This window comes from Mrakia frigida, assembly GCF_051309035.1.
Source record: "Mrakia frigida strain ATCC 22029 unplaced genomic scaffold BDY24scaffold_1, whole genome shotgun sequence".
Lineage (NCBI taxonomy): Eukaryota > Fungi > Basidiomycota > Tremellomycetes > Cystofilobasidiales > Mrakiaceae > Mrakia > Mrakia frigida.
Window position 1 is genome coordinate 598178 of NW_027481280.1, and position 17842 is coordinate 616019.

General features: G+C 53.3%; 8 protein-coding genes across 8 annotated transcripts; 6 read left to right on the plus strand and 2 right to left on the minus strand.

Annotated features, from left to right (window-relative positions):
- Positions 1-76: 76 nt before the first annotated feature.
- On the plus strand, positions 77-2481 carry ERG1 (squalene monooxygenase; the record flags this gene model as incomplete). Its single annotated transcript, XM_076637992.1, has 8 exons — positions 77-144; positions 224-410; positions 551-722; positions 914-1516; positions 1622-1813; positions 1925-2122; positions 2208-2332; positions 2428-2481. 8 exons carry the CDS (start codon positions 77-79, stop codon positions 2479-2481), a joined length of 1599 nt encoding a protein of 532 aa, XP_076501152.1.
- Positions 2482-3138: 657 nt separating this feature from the next.
- BDY24DRAFT_5822 (zinc-dependent alcohol dehydrogenase) lies at positions 3139-5617 on the minus strand. Its single transcript, XM_076645003.1, has 13 exons — positions 5252-5617; positions 5096-5181; positions 4979-4989; positions 4773-4839; positions 4540-4664; positions 4389-4466; positions 4185-4303; positions 4041-4099; positions 3864-3955; positions 3693-3783; positions 3574-3620; positions 3375-3472; positions 3139-3293 (listed from the first exon to the last, which is right to left on the minus strand). Exons 1-13 carry the CDS (start codon positions 5434-5436, stop codon positions 3161-3163), a joined length of 1191 nt encoding a protein of 396 aa, XP_076501153.1. The 5' UTR covers positions 5437-5617; the 3' UTR covers positions 3139-3160.
- Positions 5618-5638: 21 nt separating this feature from the next.
- Positions 5639-6810, plus strand: BDY24DRAFT_373696 (uncharacterized protein). Its single transcript, XM_076638315.1, has 3 exons — positions 5639-6084; positions 6149-6198; positions 6279-6810. The coding sequence occupies exons 1-3, from the start codon at positions 5740-5742 to the stop codon at positions 6334-6336; spliced, it is 453 nt and encodes a 150-aa protein (XP_076501154.1). The 5' UTR covers positions 5639-5739; the 3' UTR covers positions 6337-6810.
- A 406-nt stretch (positions 6811-7216) lies between these two features.
- Positions 7217-9260, plus strand: BDY24DRAFT_373699 (zinc-dependent alcohol dehydrogenase). The gene is made up of 9 exons (XM_076638316.1): positions 7217-7323; positions 7427-7528; positions 7642-7868; positions 7962-8039; positions 8127-8245; positions 8335-8393; positions 8482-8573; positions 8651-8741; positions 8838-9260. Exons 1-9 carry the CDS (start codon positions 7269-7271, stop codon positions 9113-9115), a joined length of 1101 nt encoding a protein of 366 aa, XP_076501155.1. The 5' UTR covers positions 7217-7268; the 3' UTR covers positions 9116-9260.
- Positions 9261-10442: 1182 nt separating this feature from the next.
- On the minus strand, positions 10443-11645 carry BDY24DRAFT_5699 (uncharacterized protein). The gene is made up of 3 exons (XM_076644996.1): positions 11289-11645; positions 11145-11208; positions 10443-11057 (listed from the first exon to the last, which is right to left on the minus strand). Exons 1-3 carry the CDS (start codon positions 11362-11364, stop codon positions 10631-10633), a joined length of 567 nt encoding a protein of 188 aa, XP_076501156.1. The 5' UTR covers positions 11365-11645; the 3' UTR covers positions 10443-10630.
- Positions 11646-12346: 701 nt separating this feature from the next.
- Positions 12347-13703, plus strand: BDY24DRAFT_7390 (uncharacterized protein). The gene is made up of 5 exons (XM_076645095.1): positions 12347-12464; positions 12530-12714; positions 12936-13060; positions 13174-13295; positions 13390-13703. The coding sequence occupies exons 1-5, from the start codon at positions 12436-12438 to the stop codon at positions 13517-13519; spliced, it is 591 nt and encodes a 196-aa protein (XP_076501157.1). The 5' UTR covers positions 12347-12435; the 3' UTR covers positions 13520-13703.
- A 578-nt stretch (positions 13704-14281) lies between these two features.
- On the plus strand, positions 14282-15109 carry BDY24DRAFT_373707 (uncharacterized protein; the record flags this gene model as incomplete). Its single annotated transcript, XM_076638317.1, has 4 exons — positions 14282-14421; positions 14490-14609; positions 14675-14737; positions 14810-15109. The coding sequence occupies exons 1-4, from the start codon at positions 14305-14307 to the stop codon at positions 15104-15106; spliced, it is 597 nt and encodes a 198-aa protein (XP_076501158.1). The 5' UTR covers positions 14282-14304.
- A 1078-nt stretch (positions 15110-16187) lies between these two features.
- Positions 16188-17841, plus strand: BDY24DRAFT_6754 (uncharacterized protein). Its single transcript, XM_076645057.1, has 4 exons — positions 16188-16822; positions 16935-17091; positions 17394-17483; positions 17638-17841. Exons 1-4 carry the CDS (start codon positions 16430-16432, stop codon positions 17670-17672), a joined length of 675 nt encoding a protein of 224 aa, XP_076501159.1. The 5' UTR covers positions 16188-16429; the 3' UTR covers positions 17673-17841.
- The last annotated feature ends 1 nt before the right edge of the window (position 17842 follows it).

The window sequence follows — 17842 nt, forward strand, 5'->3', positions numbered from 1 at the left end:
ACTCTCGCACCTCTTTCGAAAACTTTCGAAGAATCTCCGATCCAAGCTCAACCAGAAACTCGCAAAGGCCCTCCAAATGTCCAGCTCAAGTTCAAGTCCCAGGACGTTCGATATCATCATCGTAGGAGGAGGAGTAGCAGGAACGTGAGCCCACTTTGAACACAACATAGCCCTTCGCCCTCTCTACACAAGCTGACCTTCAGATCTGTTCAAACTTCTCTAGCGCCCTCGCTTACTCTCTCGGAACGGCTGGACGACGAGTTCTCGTCGTGGAGCGAGACTTGTCTACTCCTGATCGAATCGTCGGGGAACTGCTGCAACCTGGAGGATGTGCTTCTCTCAGAGCTCTCGGCATGGGTGACTGCCTGGAAGGGATCGATGCTGCTGCCGTCGAGGGTTACTACGTCTGCGTGAGTTCGCCGTTTCTTGAGGGAAGGGAGGGACGCTTTGACCTTTCCTCCTCCCAGCTCGTCCCATCGCCTCCTGGCAGACGAACTGACAATTTTCTCCTCGCTTTCTTACTCCTTCTCGTCTTGATCGTGTCGTTCAGTTCAACGAAGGACAAGTCCAACTTCCTTACCCTCCTTCCAACGCCGTCAAGGGATCAGGCGTCGGAGAGACCGCCTCGGGTTTGATGGAGGGATCCAGTTTCGTTCATGGAAAGTTCATCGACGCTCTGAGGAACAAGGTCAGAACTTGTCCGGATGTCGTTATGGTCGAAGGTACGTTTCTTATCTATCTCCTGATGCTCGGCGATCTCTGCGGGGTGGGACGAGAAGAAGGGAAAGAAAGAGAGTTTCCGAAGAAGGAGGAAGGAAGGAAAGCTCGAGCTCACCACACGCGTTTCTCCTTCTCTCCTCTTTTCCTTCTTTCCCTTCCTCTACCTTTTCCCATTCATCATCACCATCTACAGGAACCGTCAAATCCCTCATCACCGACCCCGTCTCCGGCAAAATATCTGGAATCCAGACCTCCCTTCGCTCTTCCCCTTCCATCAACCTCGCTTCCTACCCTTCCCTCACTCCCACCGAAGACACCTCCCTCTACGCCCCTCTCACCATCATCGCCGACGGTTGCTTCTCCAAGTTCCGTTCCCCCGTCTCCCCAGCCGTCACCGTTCGCTCCCACTTCGTCGGTCTCGTCATCATCGACGCTCCTCTCCCTGCTCCTCGACATGGAACCGTCATCCTCTCCTCCGGAAAAGCTCCGGTGCTGCTCTACCAGATTGGAACCCACGAGACGAGGATGCTGGTGGATGTGAAGGGGAAACTGCCTAGTATCGGGAGTGGAGCGCTGAAGAAGCATTTGGAGGAGACGATCTTGGAGGGCTTGCCTTCGGACGCGTTGAGGGCATGTGTGAAGAGGGCGTTGGACGAGAGTGCGGAGGGAGGAGAGAAGAGGTTGAGGGTGATGCCGAACAGTTGGTTGCCTGCCAGGCAGCAGAGTGGGAAGAAGGATAGGGAGGGATGTATCGTGATTGGAGACGCTTGGAACATGAGGCATCCTCTGACGGGAGGTGAGTTTTGATCTTTCTCGACGCGTCTAGTTCTTCTTTCCCTTCTTCCTTCCATCGAGATCTGAACTCATTATTTTTCTTCTCTTTTCCTTCTCGTTTTCGCAGGAGGAATGACCGTCGCCTTCAACGACTGCCTTCACCTTTCCAGAATTCTCTCGCCCTCCCTCGAACTCCCCGACCTCGAGGACTGGTCCGCCTACGCTCCTGCTGTTCAAGCTTGGCACTGGAAGAGGAAGAACCTTTCCGCCGTCATCAACTCTCTCTCTATCGCCCTCTACGATCTTTTCGGAGCCGACAGTGAGTTCCTGTCGTCTCTTCTTCTCGCGTCGAGTCAACGTTTCCTCTTCGCCCTTCGCCCTTTCTGGAACTGACTCCCTTTCTTCCTCTCCCCGTTTTTCTTTCTCTAAGACCCCTACCTCGAAGTCCTCCAAGCCGGATGCTTCAAGTACTTCGAACTCGGTGGTCAAGCCGTCGCCGGACCCATCTCCCTCCTCTCTGCCCTCGCTCCCAAACCCCTCCTCCTCTTCGGCCACTTCTTCCTGGTCGCCTTCTACTCCATCTGGTGCATGTTCATGCACCCTCAGCGAATCGTCATCAAGGCTGGAGGTACGTTTCGAACTCGTTCGGTCGCGTCCTCGTTCTTGCGTTTCGCTGACCTCTTTTCGTTCGTTCGTTCGTTCTTTGGCTTCAGACCGTGCGAACTCCTACCAATCAGAGAAGAAGAGCGGTACACTTCAGCCCAACGGAGACGTCGTCATCTGGAGGACTCCTTCGGTGTTCGAGTACCCTGGATTGGTTTTGAAGAGTTTCATGGTCGTGAGTCTCTCTCCCGTCTCTTCTCCTTCCTCCCTCCTTCGCCTCACGACCTGTCGCTGACTCTCCCTTCCCTTGTTCTTCTCTTGCTCTTGCAGTTCTACACCGCCTGCGTCGTCATCCTCCCCGTTCTCTACGACGAGGCTTGCTAGATGCGACTCGTCAACGTCGAGATGAGGGCCATTCTTTTACCTTCGTTTCGGCTTGCTACTTTCTTTGGGACTTTCTGGGTTCTTTACTACTAGTTCTGCTTCGGGGTTTTTTTTCAACGCGGACGATCCTATAGACGATGCGTATTCTATCTACTCCACGAACGACAGGTTGAGGAGGCGAGGAAGAAATTCGACGGCGGGCGTTGCCAGGTTCGAAGCCGATCCGAACTATGTAGGAATTTGGAAGCAGGAGTTGAACGTTGAGGTTGGATGTTTTGAGTATTTGCTTCCTTTCCGAGACCTCCAAAACCTTCAAGTCTCGAGTCTGTTCCGACTCTCTATCTCTTTTGCACTCAGGCGAATCCGTCCCTCAGTCGATCCTTTCAGTGTTCGTCTATTTATCTTGTATGCTCTCTGCTCTATCAGTATCTGCGAATCCGCAAACCCTCACCTTCGATCTCACCTCCGAACGGAACTCCTTCGACTCGAGGAAAGCAAGACGCGTCGAGAGCGGGAAGAGAAAACGAACACGACATCATTATGGTGAGAGTGGCTACAAGAGAGAAGATCAAGATACAAGAGTTTCAGGCTGGGAGATTAGGTCTAGAGGGTCTAAGGTCCTACGGGTCCAATGAGTAAGTCAATCGAGAAAGTAGAGTGGGAGGCGTCGACCTTTCGTTCACTGGCAATCCAAGACGACTCTTCCGTTGAGGGTCGCTGCTCGCATCCTCTCGAACACTGAAGGCAGGTTGTCGAGATCTTCGATGGTAAAGGTCGTGTGAACCTTTCCGGCGGCTGCGATCTCGAGAGCTCTGAGGGAGAAAAAGGAGGAGGGGAGCGGACGCGTCAGGATAGACGGGCGAGAGAGAGGGCAAAGGAGCGGGAAGACTGACTCGATGGCGTCTTGACGGTTCCCAACGTAAGATCCGATAATTCGGTGAGACTTTACGACGGTCCAGAAGACACTGGCCTTGATGTCGCCGTCGGGCGGCTGATGGAAGAGGAGAGAGGAGGAGACGAGAACGAGAGGTCAGTTCTTGGGACTCAAAGTAGGCGTTGATCGAGGTTGGAAAGGCCAAAGGTCAAACTCACCATTCCTACGGCGATCAAAGCTCCATGGGGTCGAAGATATTGAAGAGCTGAAGAAAGTGACGAAGACGGGAGCGAGGTCAGACGCGTCGAGTTCGAAGAAACGAAACCGAGAAACGAACCTTGCTCGTAAGCTTGGGCACCAGAAGCAACGACGATGGATGCATGAGCTCCATGACCTCCAGTCAACTCCTGAACGGCCTTGACGACGTCCTGAGGACCGAAACCGAAAAGAACGAGGTCAGCGTTGGGCGTCGAGAATCGAGCGAGAGGACGAGAGAGATTGGACGAACGCCTTGCGTGTAATCGATGAAGTCCTCGACTCCGTAGCTAGCGAGAAGTGCCCTCTTGTCTTCTCCACTGTCTATCGCAATGACTCGGTAACCTACAAGGAACGAAGGAAGGACAGGCTCAGCACAACGAAGGCGCGTCCAGCTCTCGACGAGGATCAAGATCCGAAAAGGACTCACCCATAGCCGTCGCATACTGAACAGCGAGATGTCCTAGTCCCCCTCCGGCTCCAGGAACTCTGAGAGCGAGGACAAGAGGGGTTCGAGAGCTCAGTGGGAACGTCTCGACGCGTCGAAGAGAAAAAAGGAACAGGTTGAACTCACACGACGACCTCTCCCGTTGCCAGAGCAGCAGTCTTCAACGCTTTGTAGACCGTGACTCCTGCACAGAGAATTGGAGCTGCCTCTTCCAGAGGAAAGCCGTCAGGGAGAGGAGTGAGATGCTGGTGGGGAGATGAAGCGAAAAGATGAAGAAGGTCAACTTGGCGGTTCGAGGTCGTCGAAGAGAACAGAACGCAAAGGGCTCACGTTCGCATACGAGACAGCCCATTGCTGAAAGGACCCATCTACAGAGAATCCAGAGTTCTTGGCCTCGGCGCAAGAGGACTGTGAGAAGCAAGAGGGACAAGAGTCAGCTCGACTGAAACCTAGCGCACCGACGAAAGAACGACGAGCTCACCTCGTATCCCTTCCTACACTCTTCGCAGTGAAGGCATGAGTCCGCGAGCCACTTGATCCCCACTGCATCTCCAATCTTGAGATCCGTGTTCGTCTGTTTGCCGATAGCAGCGACGTAGCCCGACCCTGAGGGAAAGATCAGCGAAGAGAAGAAGAAGAGTTCAGCCCTCGAGAAGTCGTCGTCGCCTCCCTCCACTTTCGACAGGACGAGGTTTGGAAAAAGCGTGGACTTACCTTCATGACCTCCTACTAGAGGAAGCTTGTTCTTGAGAGGCCAGTCTCCTAGCCATGCGTGGAGATCCTGGAGAGCAAAGCGAGAAGAGACGAGAGGAGGGAGGGAGGGAGGCGATGAGCTCGAGCTTCGAGATTAGGAGGCTCGTTCTGCTCGATGAGGAGGACGAGAGCCTTCTAGATGGTATGATCAGGTAGGTGAGACTAACAGTATGGCAGACTGATAGATAAGGAACGTCAAAAGACGCAGGGTCAGTCGATAGAAGGCGAAGAAGAGAGAAGGGAGGGGAGGGGAGACCGCGGTAAGAAGTGACTCGATAACTCACCACCTGTGTACACTACTCGGACGAGGACTTGACCTGGTAGAAGTTCTTCCGGTTGGGTTACAGGCCACGCTTTTTGAATCGTTATTCTGATGAAAGAAAAGAAGCAAAGAGTGAGCTCGAGTCGCGAAAGGGCAAGGGAGGAGGAAAGGAACGAACGGTCCACGGATTGCGTCGAAAGTGACTGCTTTTTGAGTAAGAGGGATATCGTAACTTGGTGCCGAGAAGATAGTCTGTCTCGCGACGTGTGGGCTCGCAGGTCGGAGAGCGAGGAAGCGTCGTGCGGGCAGCAGTATCGGCGGTGGACGAAGGGAGGCCAGGCGAGGGAAAGAGGTGAACTTCATCGTTGGGAAGCGATTGAAAACTGAGGGGAGGGGAGTCACAGAAAGGTGAGATGTTTGGATTTGATCGGTTGGGGGATGGGGGAGGGGAGAGAAGATGACCGTTAGAAGAGAGAAGACGTTTTTCCAGATTAGATTTGGGTATCCGAAGGAGGAAGAACAAGCAAGAAGGGAAAGAGTTCAAAAGAGTCGAGCTCACTTTTCTTCAAACGGTCACCATCCTTTCCCTTCCTTCTTATGGGATGGCCCTCTATCAAGCTTCTTACATCCCGAGCTCGTCGACTTCGAGCATAGATCCTATCGTAGATGGAAGAGCAAGGATGCCTTGTTGGAGGTCAATCATGCTCGGAGCGAGCTCGCTGCTCCTTTCCTCCTCCGTCCCTCCCCTCCCCTCCCTCCCCGTACCCCACTCCCCACAAGCTCCAGCTCACTCAACTGCATCTCTCCATCTCCTCTGTCTTCGAAGACGGACGCTCGTATTCATCTACCATCTCGAGGATCTCTAGCTCTGACGGACGACGAGTATCTGTTAGCTCTTTCAAGGTCAGTTCTTCAGCTTTCGAGCGTTGCGTCTCTAGGAGGAGGGAGGAGGAGGGAGTCTGGAGAAGAGAGGGAGGAGGCGGGTCGGAGCATCCTTCAATACCTGATAGGGTGAGTAACGATCGATCTTCTCGTCGAGATCCTATTCACTGACCAGATCTGTCTTCCTCTACAGAACACCACGGGCTCGTTGAGTCGGATTCGGGGAGCAAGACGGTTGTCGAGGTGAGCTTCAATCAATTCTCTTCTTCTCCGCTCCGTCCTCTCTCGCCCCAACCGAGCTGACTCTTTTTTCCTTTGCGCAGGATTGTCGTTGAGCGAGGAGGCACATCGAGTGACAAGCTTCGTGAGCTGTTGAGTTGAGCTCGTCGAGTGTTGAGCTCGAGTCGGTTCTTGTTTGTTTCCCCTCCATCTGTTGTTTGCCTCGTCCGTTCCTACTCTCGCCGTTCAATACCCACACGACCGACAAACCTGTATGGATACCTTCCTCTTTAGCGTGTATACATGCTGTATCGGGTTGATACGGACTCTGGAGAGAGAGCGGAAAAGAGCCCTCTTCAACCAATCTCCTGCGAGGAGCTCACTTTTCGTTGGTGAGGGCTTCCTTCTCTCTTTTTTCGGCCATCCGCCTAATCGGGGGGGGGCAGATCTACCTACCGATCGTTTGGAGCGATTACGTTTGCCCTTATCGGCTGCTTGGACGAGTTGAGGACTCTTTTTAACGACGAGATCGAAGAGAGTTCTGAGAGGCAAGAGCGACGCGTCGTTTGAAGAGAGGTGGTAGAGAAAAAGGGCAGAAAAGGGCAGAAGGAGCTCGGGGGAGGCCTTTTTTTTTCGAGCGAAAGGAAGGGCGAGCTCCCAGAATCTCGCGAAGACTCTAAATCTGGGGAGAGATGGGGGGGGGGGGAAGAAAAAGGAAGCGGAGAGAACGAGAAACGGACGAACTGTTGAAACGCAAAAAGGACGCGTCGTTCCTCTTGCCCTTGTCTCGTTTCTTTTCCTCTCCCTCCGACTACCCAAGATCCGTCCTCATCTTGACCACCTTCTCCGGCGGCTGTAGCTGTTCAATCGGACTTTTGCCGCATCGTTCTTTCTGCCGTCTTCTTGACAAGGGCTGTCATCAAGAAGGGCAAAGTTCGAATCTCAGGAAGGGGAAGCTCCCCCCCCGCTCTTCCTGTTCTTCCTTCCCCTTCCTGGAAACTATAAAACGCCCTTTCGAATCCATCTTGCCTTCTACATCCCAACCACCACAACCCACTACCACAACCAACCCAACCCAACTCAACTCAATCAACATGGTCCAAACCATCTTCTCTCAAACTTCTTACGAGATCCCTCTCACTCAGAAGGGTGAGCTCGACTCTCCTTCCTTCCTTCCCGCTCCCCATCTCTCCTTCCTTCCTTCTCATCTCGATCCTGATTTTCGATCTTTTCTTTTCTTTCTTCTCTTCAGCCGTCACCTTCGCTAAGACTCACGGTCCTCACACCATCGAGACTGCTTGGCCGGTTACTCAGCCCAAAGATCTCAAGCCAGGAGAGGTTCTCGTTCGAGTCGGTGAGCTCTCTCTCCTCCCTCCTTGCTCGTTTCAGAATTCCCACGCCTTCCCTCTCTTCCACCGCATCGTTTTTTTTTGTTTGCTAACTCTCCTCTTTCTATGCGCTCTACAGTCTACACTGGAGTCTGCCACACCGATCTTCACGCCTGGCTCGGAGACTGGCCGCTCGAAAACAAGCTTCCTCTCGTTGGAGGACACGAGGGATCTGGATACGTTGCCTTCATCGGTCCTCCTCTCGCTGGAGCTGAGCCTTCCACCCTCAAGGTCGGAGATGCCGTCGGTATCAAGTGGCTCGCTGATTCCTGCCTCCACTGCGAGGAGTGCAACAAGGGATACGAGGTGAGTTTTCGTATCGACTCTCTCACATCGTCCGTCCAACGTTCGAGCTGACCTCGTCCTCCTCCTCCTCCTCCTCTTCCTCTTCCTCTTCAGTCCTCGTGCGCCAAGGCTCAGAACTCTGGTTTCTCCATCGACGGATCCTTCCAGCAGTGGGCCGTTTCTTACGCTGCTGTGAGTATATCTCCTTCTGTCGTGTGCTCTCGATTCGAAAGAATGACGAGCTGACTCTTCTTTTCCCGATCTCTCTTCCTCTTTCAGCACCTCACCCCCCTTCCTGCTGGATTCCCTCTCGAGGCTGCCGCTCCCATTCTTTGCGCTGGAGTGACCGTCTACAAGGCCATCAAGGAGGCTGCTCTTCTCTCCGGAGAGGTTGTTGTGTGAGTTCATCGATCCTCTTTTTCTTGCGACGCGTCTCAACTTCTCGAGCTGACCTTCTTCTTCCCTCGCTTTCTTTGAATCTCTTCAGCATCCCTGGAGCCGGAGGAGGACTTGGACATCTCGCTGTTCAGTACGCTAAGGCCATGGGTGAGTCTTCGCTTCTTTTCCGCTCTCAATTCGATCTTCGTTCCTCGACGCTGACCCCTTTGCTTTTCTTCTCTTTCACCTTCCTCAGGATACCGAGTCATCGCCATCGACTCTGGAGCCGAGAAGGAGAAGCTCCTCGCTTCCTACGGAGTCACCGATTTCATCGACTACATGAAGGGTGTACGTTCATCTTTCCTCTTCCCTCTCGACACTTCTCGAATTCATCAGCTCACCTCTTCTCTTCCTCCCTCCTACAGGATGTCGTCAAGGCCGTCAACGACCTCACTGGTGGAGTCGGAGCCCACGCCGCCATCGTCGTCGCTTCCGGAGCCCAGGCTTACGAGCAAGGTACGTTCTTCTCTCTTTTTTTTCCCGCTACTCTCCTTTCGACGACGCGTCCTGACTTCTCTCTCTCCCTCCTCCCTCCCTCCCCCCCACTCTCAGCTCTCCAATACCTCCGACCTCACGGAGCGCTCATCTGTGTCGGTATGCCCCCCAACGGAGACATCAAGGCCAACGTCTTCTGGACCGTCGTCAAGTCTCACCGAATCATCGGATCCTACGTCGGAAACCGACAGGACGCCATCGAGGCCCTCGACATCGCCGCTGCCGGAAAGGTGCACACCACCTTCACCATCGAGGATCTCTCTGCTCTTCCCTCGGTCTTCGAGAGGATGAAGGCTCTTACCCTCAACGGACGAATCGTTCTTGATTGCCAGTAGTTTGTTCGCTCGCTCGACTTCTGCTTTTGCTCTCTTTTAGAATGACTCGAACCCCTCTTTAAAAGCCACACCCCCCTTCTTTCCTTAATATCGTAGTAGTGTATCTTTGTGAACGACCTTAATGAAATCTCGCTCTGTCCTCAACTCCTTGTTCCCCTTCTTCTTTGAGAAAGCCAGCGACCGTTGCGTTTCGTCTCAGCTCTCCAATCCCTTTCGCTCGAGGGGAGAGTGGGTTGAACTAAAAGAAGGGTTTCTAAGTCCGAGGGTGAGGTGGGGGAGGAAGTTGAGGCGAGAGAGACGTTGGGGAGGAGAGGAGAGGTGGCGAAAGGGGGCGAGGATGATGTTTTCCTTCTTGAGAGAAACTTGTTTTTGATGACTTCCTACGACGACAATCCTTGGTTCCGAGAGCGAGAAGACGAGAAAGACGAGAATTCGAGAAGGGAAGCTGAGAAAACGAGACGGTGGCACTGAAGTCTGAACAGAAGGCATCGAAAGCGAGCACTATATAAGCAAAAGCTACGCGTTACATCCCGTTACACCTATAGCGACCAACCACGAAGAGGAAACTACACGAGGTAAGCGGCTGAGCCCAGAGCCAAAAAGAAAAAGGTCCCCGATAAAGTTGAGACGCGCCCGTCCTCCTCTAATTCTTCACGCGAAAGAACTACTTAACTAACCTACACGCCTTCCAAACCCTAGTGAGTCGAACCAAAACCCAAAACGAGAAGAAACCTATACTATTCTGATTCCGGAACTAAACTAACGAGTCTTGAGCATCGAGTCGAGAAGAGAGTCGCGTCGAGAAATGTGCCGAGAACTAGTCGATAAAACCCAAAAGAGATCGGAACTAAACTACTTGATGAGACTATTTACCTACCTGAACAGCGTCCGTGCTCGAGAAACCTACTACGAAGCGAGAAGTCCAGAACCGAGATCCAAGAAGGAGAGGCGAGAGGCGACGCGTCGAGACGAGAGACGGGGATGGATGAGTGTACACGGCGGAGCGAAGATTCGGGGTAGGCGTGGAGTGATGGCTATAAGGTAGGAGAAATCTACGAGGATGAAAAGGAGGAAGTTTGTCAACAGCGAGGCTAACCATCTCACGTCGCTACAACGGAGGTTCGAAGCTCGAACTTCCCAACTCACCTACAATGGATAAGCTACGAACGGAGGCTCCTCCGCTACCAGATCAGAACCGTTCCGTATATTCAGGGATCGCAATGTTGCTCGAGATTGAAGGACCAGAGGAGAATCCTGGCACGAAAGGGAGAACCTTTCGAACCCAAAGTGAAGACTACAAAGGTCCTGAAGCCAACGGGAAGTTGCTGCGAGAGAGAGATAAAGATCAGCTACGAGCACAACTCAGTTGGATTCTGGAGGAGGAGGACGGCGAGAGGGGACAAACCATCCTTGGGAACCGAGACGTCGTGGGAAACCGACCCGACTTGAACGCGAACCGTCATCTGCACGGAAAGAAACGTCGCAAACAGGCAACCAGCCAAGAGTTCAAGTGAGTTAGCAAACGGCGGCAGTAAGAGACGAGAAGGGAAAGAAGGTCACGACCAAGCTCACCATGTCGGAAACGTCGAGGCTCTGAGCCTGAGCGAGAGCTTTGTCCAGGCGAGGCAACTTCCCTCGAAGTCGTTCAAGCTCTAGGGTCAAGCGAGCCAACTCCGAGTCGGTACTAGATCGCTCCCGTTCAAAGCAATATCGGTCTTGAGCAAGGGACAGTTTGCGAGAGATCGCATCCTGGCGGGCGTCGCTCAAGTCTCGAGCAAGCTGAACGTTCTCCCTTCGCATCGATTCGAGTTGGTCGCATGCGTTGGCGGCCGTTCTGGTGAGGGAGACGTTGAGAAGCTTGAGAGCTGTTACTTCATCCGTCGACGAGACGGTTTCCGAAGTAATGTAGATCGGGAGAAGTTGAGACCGATGGGGGGTGTTGCTGAAAGAGGGAAGAAGGAGTGAGCTCAACCGATTCCTTTCTTCCTTCTCTTCGTCGTTTATCGCACACCGAGAAGCTCGAGCTTACCACAGGGGGCACGTCGACCTCAGAGGTATGGAAACACGAGCGCATTGAGCATGGAACACGTGGCCTGAGAGAGGGGAAAAGGAGGAAGCGTCAGAAAAACGAAGGAGAGGACAAAGGAAAGGGAGGTTGAGCTCGACTGCTCACCGCATGGAAGCACTCCCAGCGAAGACTCATCCTCGTGAAGATCCGAAGAGCATATAGCACACATGGAGACGTGCATCGGGAGGGATGAAGAAGGGATTCGTAGCAGAGAGCGTCGAAAGGAGAAGAAGAGAGGGAGGAAGGTTGTTGAGGTTGGTGGCGAAGGAGCCCTCGAGACCTTCTCCTATATAGTTTTCTGAGCTTCGAAGGAAGGCTGCGACGAAAGAGCGATCGGAGAAGAAACAAGAAACAAACACGGTCAAAGTAGTAGTTTGGTCAAAGAGCAGGAAGGAAGACAGTAGTTTCGTTCGCCCGACCCACGGTTGAACGGTGGCGGGTCAGTCGTAGATGTGAGAAAGAAACAAAGTGATCGAAAGCTTGTTTAGAGAAGGGTCGGCGAGCAGAACGGGTTCAACGAAGGGTGGACGGACGAGAGATCGGTTCAGAGGACAAGTGTTAAGACACGCCACCGTTCAGCGGGACCAAACAAAGCTGGAGGAGGAGAGGCAACCCAACAAGCTTGAAAGACCACCGATCGTACACTAGACAAGAAAAAAAAGGGGAGAGAGAGTTCCATCCTCGTCGACCCAGGTCGATCGAAACCAGGACGATAGAGGGCGACGTTGTCGAAGAGCGAGAGCATGGACGGCTGCCTGAGTAAAGCGACAAGGAGTCCTCTCTGCGAAACAGAACGAAATCATGGACGAGTCGATGTCTATAGAGGAACCGCCCGTCCAGTTGCGAACCAGGAGAGTTCGTCTTCCCTCCCCCTTCTTCGCGTCGCGTCGCGTTCGACCCAACCCTTCATTCCTCGCCTCTCAAGATCGTTGGCGTTCTCAAAGTCTCCCGAAGTGTAGAGAAAGTAGCTCACGTTCTATTACGAGTCTCCAAAAAAACGCCCTCAAAACATTAGGGCAGAGGGAGGAGAAAGGAGCTCAGAACGAGCGGCTTGCGAGCAGATGGCAATTTTGAACGGATCAGATCCTCGAAGATACTACTCGCCCCAGCTCAGGTAAAAAGCATCCAAATCCTGAGAGCGAGTTTTCATGATCGCTCAGACCCTTAAATTGGCTAGTCTGAGATAGACTACATAGCTTCGTCCACTCTCGTCCCTTCCTCCTCCCAACTCCTTCCCTCTCTTTCCCTCAAAATGCGCCCTTTCAATCGCACGACACCTCTGTAGGCATCTTCACCTTCGGCTCTCTGCTCTGAGTTTTGAACTGACTCTCTCGTGCTTCTTCCAGGCCTGCTTTGTACTTCTACTTCTTCAGCGTCGTTGAGCCCAGCTTCACCCTCATTGGCGCCATCTTCGCCATCCTCTTCCCAGTCAAGTACTTTGACGAGTCGATGAGCTTCCAGGATGTAGTCCTGCTTGGAGAGAGAGGTGGAGGAGCGAGAGGTTTGCTGGTGACGAGGGCGTTGGGAAACTGTGAGTTCAAGAGCGAGAGACCGGACGAGAAGGAGGGAGAGGGAAGGAGGAGATCACGTTGGATCGAGCTCAACGAGGGAGGATACATACATCCTAGCTTCTCTGTCGAAGCAGGGGAGCTTGACTGGGCTTCTTTTAAAGCTGCAGTAGCAGCGATAGGAGCTCAAACGAAGTCAAACCCTCAAAGCTGACCTTCGTCCCTCTCCTCCCCTCCCTCCCAGGCTTCCTCCTCCTGGCCCTCTTCTCCTTCACCCTTCTTCCAACCCTCACTTCAAACCTACACTCTCAACCGGTCGTACACGAGAACATTCTCATGACCTTCTTCCTCTGTCTCATCCTTGGGGACGTACGTCTCAACCTCCTCCTTCCTTTTGCAGCCCAAAGAGTCGAAGCTGACCTCGACCCACTCCTTCCTCCCTCTCTTCCTCTCTTTCCTCACCTTCAAACGTCCATTGACAGATCACTCACATTTGGTCAACCCTCTCCTCCGTCCCTACCGACGTCCTCACCCACCCTTTCTCCAAATGGACCTCGTTGCTCTGGGGAAACGTCGGGTTCACGTTCATCTTCTTCGTCGTTCGGTGAGCTCAAAGTTTCCCTCCCGTCGCCTCGACCCTGCTACGTCTCTCGCTCGCTGACTGGTCTGTCTATTCCGCTCTCGTCTTTCCTCTATAGTGTCATGTGGTTCGTCGGAGTCGGGCGACCAACGTACAGCTTGGATTCGAAGAAGGACAAAGTCGAACCTCGACCCAAAGAGCGTGCTGGAGCGTACGGACGGGTTCCTCAGGAGGATCCTGCGAAGTAGAGAAGATAGAAAGGAAGAGGCTGGAGGGGTAGATCTGTGAGATACGGTTTATCTTGGTCATGTTGGTTTTTATCTATCGTTCGTTCTTTGGAACTGCGTTCGAGTCGGAGAGCTGGGTGCGACGCGTCGATCAGAGGGAATGAACGAGCGAGCGAGAGGATTTGACGAGCTCACCTCGATCTTGAGGCCTTTAAGGGAGACGTTTGGAGCTCAGAACCTATCTTCATATACTCGACGTCTTCATTTATCTCGAAGCTCTCGCTCATCTCCCCCTCGTCAACATCTACCCTCGCTCGGTCTCTTTTCCCTTTCTTCTCACCTCCTTCTTTACTCCACCTCCTTCTTCTTCTCATCAACCACCACCAACCATGACGGACAAAACTCGCTGGCCACGCTCCTTTCGCCGAAGCCGAGGACTCGTAGACGACGGCGTAGAGATGGAGAGGGAAGACAAACGACGAGCGGAAGAGGTGAGCATCGAGACGTTTCATCTTTGAGCCTCGCCGACTGATGAGACTTCTTCTTGTTCCCTTCTTTGGACTAGGTAAAGATAGGAGCAAATCGTTTCCCAGCTCTTACTCGGTTGAGGAGCAGTATGAACTTCAGACGAGCTGCTGCTGTCGAGGACAGGGCGGCGCCGGGAGGGGAGGGAAGGGAGGTGTTCGAACAGGAGGTGAGCATGCTCTTTTCCTTCCTAGAGGTCGACTCATCCTCGGAGGTAGAGCGTTCTTCTGACGTCTTGCTCTTTCGATGATTGTGTGTAGGTCTCAAGAGATCGCGTCCCGATGTTCCAACGCATCCGACGACTCAACTTCAAGACCTCTCCTCTCCCACCTCCTCCTCAACTTCCTGCTCCTTCTCAGCACGTTCAGTTCGATGATCGGATGAGGTTGCCTGAGCAGGTAGGTTCTCTTTTTCATCTCCATGAGAGTCGGTCCGCTGAGTCCTCTGCTTGTTTCGACTTGATCAGCCCAGTAGATTCGCTCGTCTCACGAGTCTAGCTCGAGCAAGATCTCGTCCCCGACCTGTCGAAGTCCCAGCCATGGCACCCATCTATCCCAATTCTCAGCAGGCTGTCGATACCCCGAGAGTGAGTGTGGTCTCCCTCCAGAAAAGAGAGCAAAACCTGACGCGTCGTCTTCCTCGTTTCAACAGCCTTCAAGGATGAAACGCCTCTCTTCTCGACTTCCTGATCGAACCAAGTCGTTCTTTGGCAGAGTGAGTCTCTCCCACCGTATCTTTATTATCACCTCTTCTCAGCATGGAACTGACACTCCCTTCTTCTCGCAGCGGGATCGATCCCTCCCGCCCACCCCCCTCCCTTCCCGTCCTTCAACTCCTGCTCCGACTCGCCCACCTCGACGATTCCCGCTTCGACCCGCCGAGAAACGTATGCCTATTCCTCACACGGGACAAGGAGATATGTTCTTTGGGTTCTTGACGAGAAACAGGGAGGTGAGAGAGAAGGGAGCGTTGAGGAGAGCCGAGGTCGAAAGAATGAGGTTGGATGCGAGGGAGGCGAGGAGGAGACAACGTGAGTTTGTTCACTTGTCGTACACTTGGAAGAGAATGGAGAATAGATGCTGACCAAGAGTTTGGTCCTTTGGCGTTTTGCCGGAGAATAGACGCTCAAGAACGCGCGTCGTTGCGAGGGAAGCTTTGGGTTGATGATCTTGCGAGAGCGCAGACCAGAAGAGGTGGAGATCTTGATGGTGAGCCGATATTCATCGAACGACTCAGATTTCGCTGACCGCCTTCGTGTTTCTTGCTTGACTCGTCCTCTCAGCTCGAGGGCAACCGACGAATGTGAGTTTTCGAAACCCGTCTCGCCGACCTCGACCCTCGCTGACCTCTTCCCTTCTCTCTCTTTGATTCGTCGGTGCAGGGCTCAAGTCGTGGACGAGAGGGAAGGGCTAGAGCTAGAAGGTTCTACGAGTACTGATAATGAGACGAAGAGGGAGGAGAGACAAAGATGCGACCTGGTCACGACGAATTTCACCACGAGGCCAGGGAGGAAAGATAGTCACTTCTCTCAGACAATGAGTTCAAATACCAGGGATTCTTAATCTCGAATCGAAAGGAGGGGGATGGGAGGGATAGAACTTGCTGTGAGGGAAGGACGGACGTCGACTTCAACGCGTCGATTCGATCCGACCGCTTTTGCTTTTGGAGTGTTTTCGAGTAAGCTCTCGGGGCAATGAGATTAGCGAGCCATAGATCGAAGATAGAGGGTTTAGAGATCGAATCGAAAGTCGAGAAATCTCAAACAGAAAGAGAGAACAAGATTGAGAAGGTCGAACGAATGATGCGAAGACAACTCAAGACCCGAATCCGTCGAAAGACACTCCCACATCACCTTCCTCCCGAAGCCATGCCCATCTCGGATCCTTGGACAAGGCAGAAGGTGGTTCCCCGTCGAGTGCATCGCTCTCGTTGTCGAGGGAATCGCGCTCCTCTTGCCGTTGCGAGTCCATGCGAGGGGCAGACGTTCGACGAGCAGGTGTTACCGCCGCAGAGGAAGAAAGGTGAGAGACAGTCGCACGTTTGGGGAGACCGAGTTGTGGACGAAGTTGAGGTCGCACTAAGAAAAAGAGGTAAGCAATCGTTCCTTCATCGCCTTGGAGCAGAAAAGCGGACGAGACAACTGAGGAACGAGGCGGCGAGAGAGAGATCGCAAGGAACCTCGCCTGGTTTCAATCAGCCCATGATTATAAGCCCTGATTCTCATGCGAGAAACGTAGCGAGAAGTTCAGCTTAGACTCGATCCACAGACACAGGGAATCGAAGAAGGGAAGGTAGGAGGAAGGGAGCTCATCGTGGTTTGAGGTCAACTTCGAAAAGAGACCTGCTCCTTCCCTCTCCTCCCTCGCCTCCTTTCCCGTCCTCAACCCCATCAACCGCTCAAGAGCCATGTCTCTCCTGCCTCGCCTCTTTGCTCGTCGGACTACACCTTCACCAGCCACTCTTTTCACCCACCCTTCCCTCCTTTCCCTTCCCTCCTCCTCCTCCTCCTCGTGCTCTCGACGCTCCTACTCGGACGAAGCTCCTCCTCCAGGGAAGAAGTCCCCTTGGATTCAACGAATGGACATCCTGCCTGTGGATTCCAAGTTCCCTCATTCGCAATGGAAGGTTATCTCGGATGACATCTTGTCTCAGCTTCCTCAAAAGGTGCTAGGGGAGTACATCCCCAGGGAGGTTCCTGAACCGAAAGGTGAGCTCTCCTTCCCTTCCCGATCTCTTTCCCTAGCTCCTCAACTCCTTAGTCCGAGTCTATGTCTCACGAGAACAGCTTTTTCAGACACTGTACCACGATCTCTGCAAGTCTTCATCTTTTGCAATCCGATGTACTAACGAGCTTTCTTCTTCTTTCCTACCTCGTCCTCCTTCCCTTCCTTCACCTCCCGTCCTCTCTCAGTTCCCATCGTCGACCCGGACGCTTTTTTCAACGCCATCGGACGAGGACTGGGACCCAAGGTCAAGGCCAAGATACCAGAGCTCACGTGGGAGCAGCTGTTCCAGTACAAGGGGAGGGATTGGGGGAAGCACGCCGCTTTGGAGATCAAGGAGAGGAAGTGAGTCCGAGCTTCTTTTCTCTTCTTCTTTATCGAGGAGCTTGAGTTCGATGCTGTGAGATCGGTCTGGGAACATCGAGGTCGTGTTGGAGGGCGTGGGGACTTCTCGAGCTGCGAGGGAGGCTGCTGAGAGACTGAGGAACAAAGGAAGGAAGGGAAGGGAGGGAGGGAGGGAGGTCAGCTTCGACCCGTTCTCGAACCTCAGCCGTTTCGGGCTGCTACGATCGCTGGCTCGAGACTCTTGATTCGAAGATCACTTTGCACTGCTAACCTTCTTCTTCTCTTCGCTCTCTTCCTCTCAGGTACCTCCTTTGGTGCGTGGAGAAGTACCGTCAAGGTTGGGATCCTCGACAGTTCAAGACGATCCCGAAGAAGCCCAAGAAGTACAGAAGGTCAGTTCTCAGATTTCACTTCTCTGCGTCTCTCTCATCTATCCCACGAGATGATGCTCTCGACTTCATGGACGCTTCTTCGAGCGCGAGCGAGAAGTGAACCGGACGAACGAGAACTCGAGAAGCTGACCTTTCCTTTTCCGCTTTCTCGCAGACACGGTCTGGCAGTCCAGAACGGAATTCGAATGAAGTGGTCCAACAAGCTGGATATCGGACATGCTCCTCGTCCTTGGGGAATGAAGGCTGTGGTGAAGATGAAGAGGGAGTAGAGGGGAGAAGGAGGAAGGGAGGGAGCGTCGTCCTGGTTTGGGCAAGGGAATCTCTATCATGCCCCATTTTTTTGCACGAGGCTTGTCGCC

What these genes read in the sequence shown, in the direction of transcription:
- BDY24DRAFT_5822 (XM_076645003.1), bottom strand. Translation starts at nt 5,436, where the DNA reads ATGAAGTTCACCTCTTTCCCTCGCCTGGCCTCCCTTCGTCCACCGCCG. An exon ending in TCTAGTAGGAGGTCATGAAG is followed by an intron (nt 4,665 to 4,772) that starts GTAAGTCCACGC and finishes TCTTTCCCTCAG; the next exon opens with GGTCGGGCTACGTCGCTGCT. An exon ending in AACCGTCAAGACGCCATCGA is followed by an intron (nt 3,294 to 3,374) that starts GTCAGTCTTCCC and finishes TTTCTCCCTCAG; the next exon opens with AGCTCTCGAGATCGCAGCCG.
- BDY24DRAFT_373696 (XM_076638315.1), top strand. Translation starts at nt 5,740, where the DNA reads ATGGAAGAGCAAGGATGCCTTGTTGGAGGTCAATCATGCTCGGAGCGA. An exon ending in ATCCTTCAATACCTGATAGG is followed by an intron (nt 6,085 to 6,148) that starts GTGAGTAACGAT and finishes CTTCCTCTACAG; the next exon opens with AACACCACGGGCTCGTTGAG. An exon ending in GGAGCAAGACGGTTGTCGAG is followed by an intron (nt 6,199 to 6,278) that starts GTGAGCTTCAAT and finishes TCCTTTGCGCAG; the next exon opens with GATTGTCGTTGAGCGAGGAG.
- BDY24DRAFT_373699 (XM_076638316.1), top strand. Translation starts at nt 7,269, where the DNA reads ATGGTCCAAACCATCTTCTCTCAAACTTCTTACGAGATCCCTCTCACT. An exon ending in GATCCCTCTCACTCAGAAGG is followed by an intron (nt 7,324 to 7,426) that starts GTGAGCTCGACT and finishes TCTTCTCTTCAG; the next exon opens with CCGTCACCTTCGCTAAGACT. An exon ending in TCAGTACGCTAAGGCCATGG is followed by an intron (nt 8,394 to 8,481) that starts GTGAGTCTTCGC and finishes CACCTTCCTCAG; the next exon opens with GATACCGAGTCATCGCCATC.
- BDY24DRAFT_5699 (XM_076644996.1), bottom strand. Translation starts at nt 11,364, where the DNA reads ATGCACGTCTCCATGTGTGCTATATGCTCTTCGGATCTTCACGAGGAT. An exon ending in GCTGGGAGTGCTTCCATGCG is followed by an intron (nt 11,209 to 11,288) that starts GTGAGCAGTCGA and finishes CCCCTCTCTCAG; the next exon opens with GCCACGTGTTCCATGCTCAA. An exon ending in AGGTCGACGTGCCCCCTGTG is followed by an intron (nt 11,058 to 11,144) that starts GTAAGCTCGAGC and finishes TCCCTCTTTCAG; the next exon opens with CAACACCCCCCATCGGTCTC.
- BDY24DRAFT_7390 (XM_076645095.1), top strand. Translation starts at nt 12,436, where the DNA reads ATGCGCCCTTTCAATCGCACGACACCTCT. An exon ending in TTCAATCGCACGACACCTCT is followed by an intron (nt 12,465 to 12,529) that starts GTAGGCATCTTC and finishes TGCTTCTTCCAG; the next exon opens with GCCTGCTTTGTACTTCTACT. An exon ending in GACGAGGGCGTTGGGAAACT is followed by an intron (nt 12,715 to 12,935) that starts GTGAGTTCAAGA and finishes CCTCCCTCCCAG; the next exon opens with GCTTCCTCCTCCTGGCCCTC.
- BDY24DRAFT_6754 (XM_076645057.1), top strand. Translation starts at nt 16,430, where the DNA reads ATGTCTCTCCTGCCTCGCCTCTTTGCTCGTCGGACTACACCTTCACCA. An exon ending in GAACAGCTTTTTCAGACACT is followed by an intron (nt 16,823 to 16,934) that starts GTACCACGATCT and finishes GTCCTCTCTCAG; the next exon opens with TTCCCATCGTCGACCCGGAC. An exon ending in AAGCCCAAGAAGTACAGAAG is followed by an intron (nt 17,484 to 17,637) that starts GTCAGTTCTCAG and finishes GCTTTCTCGCAG; the next exon opens with ACACGGTCTGGCAGTCCAGA.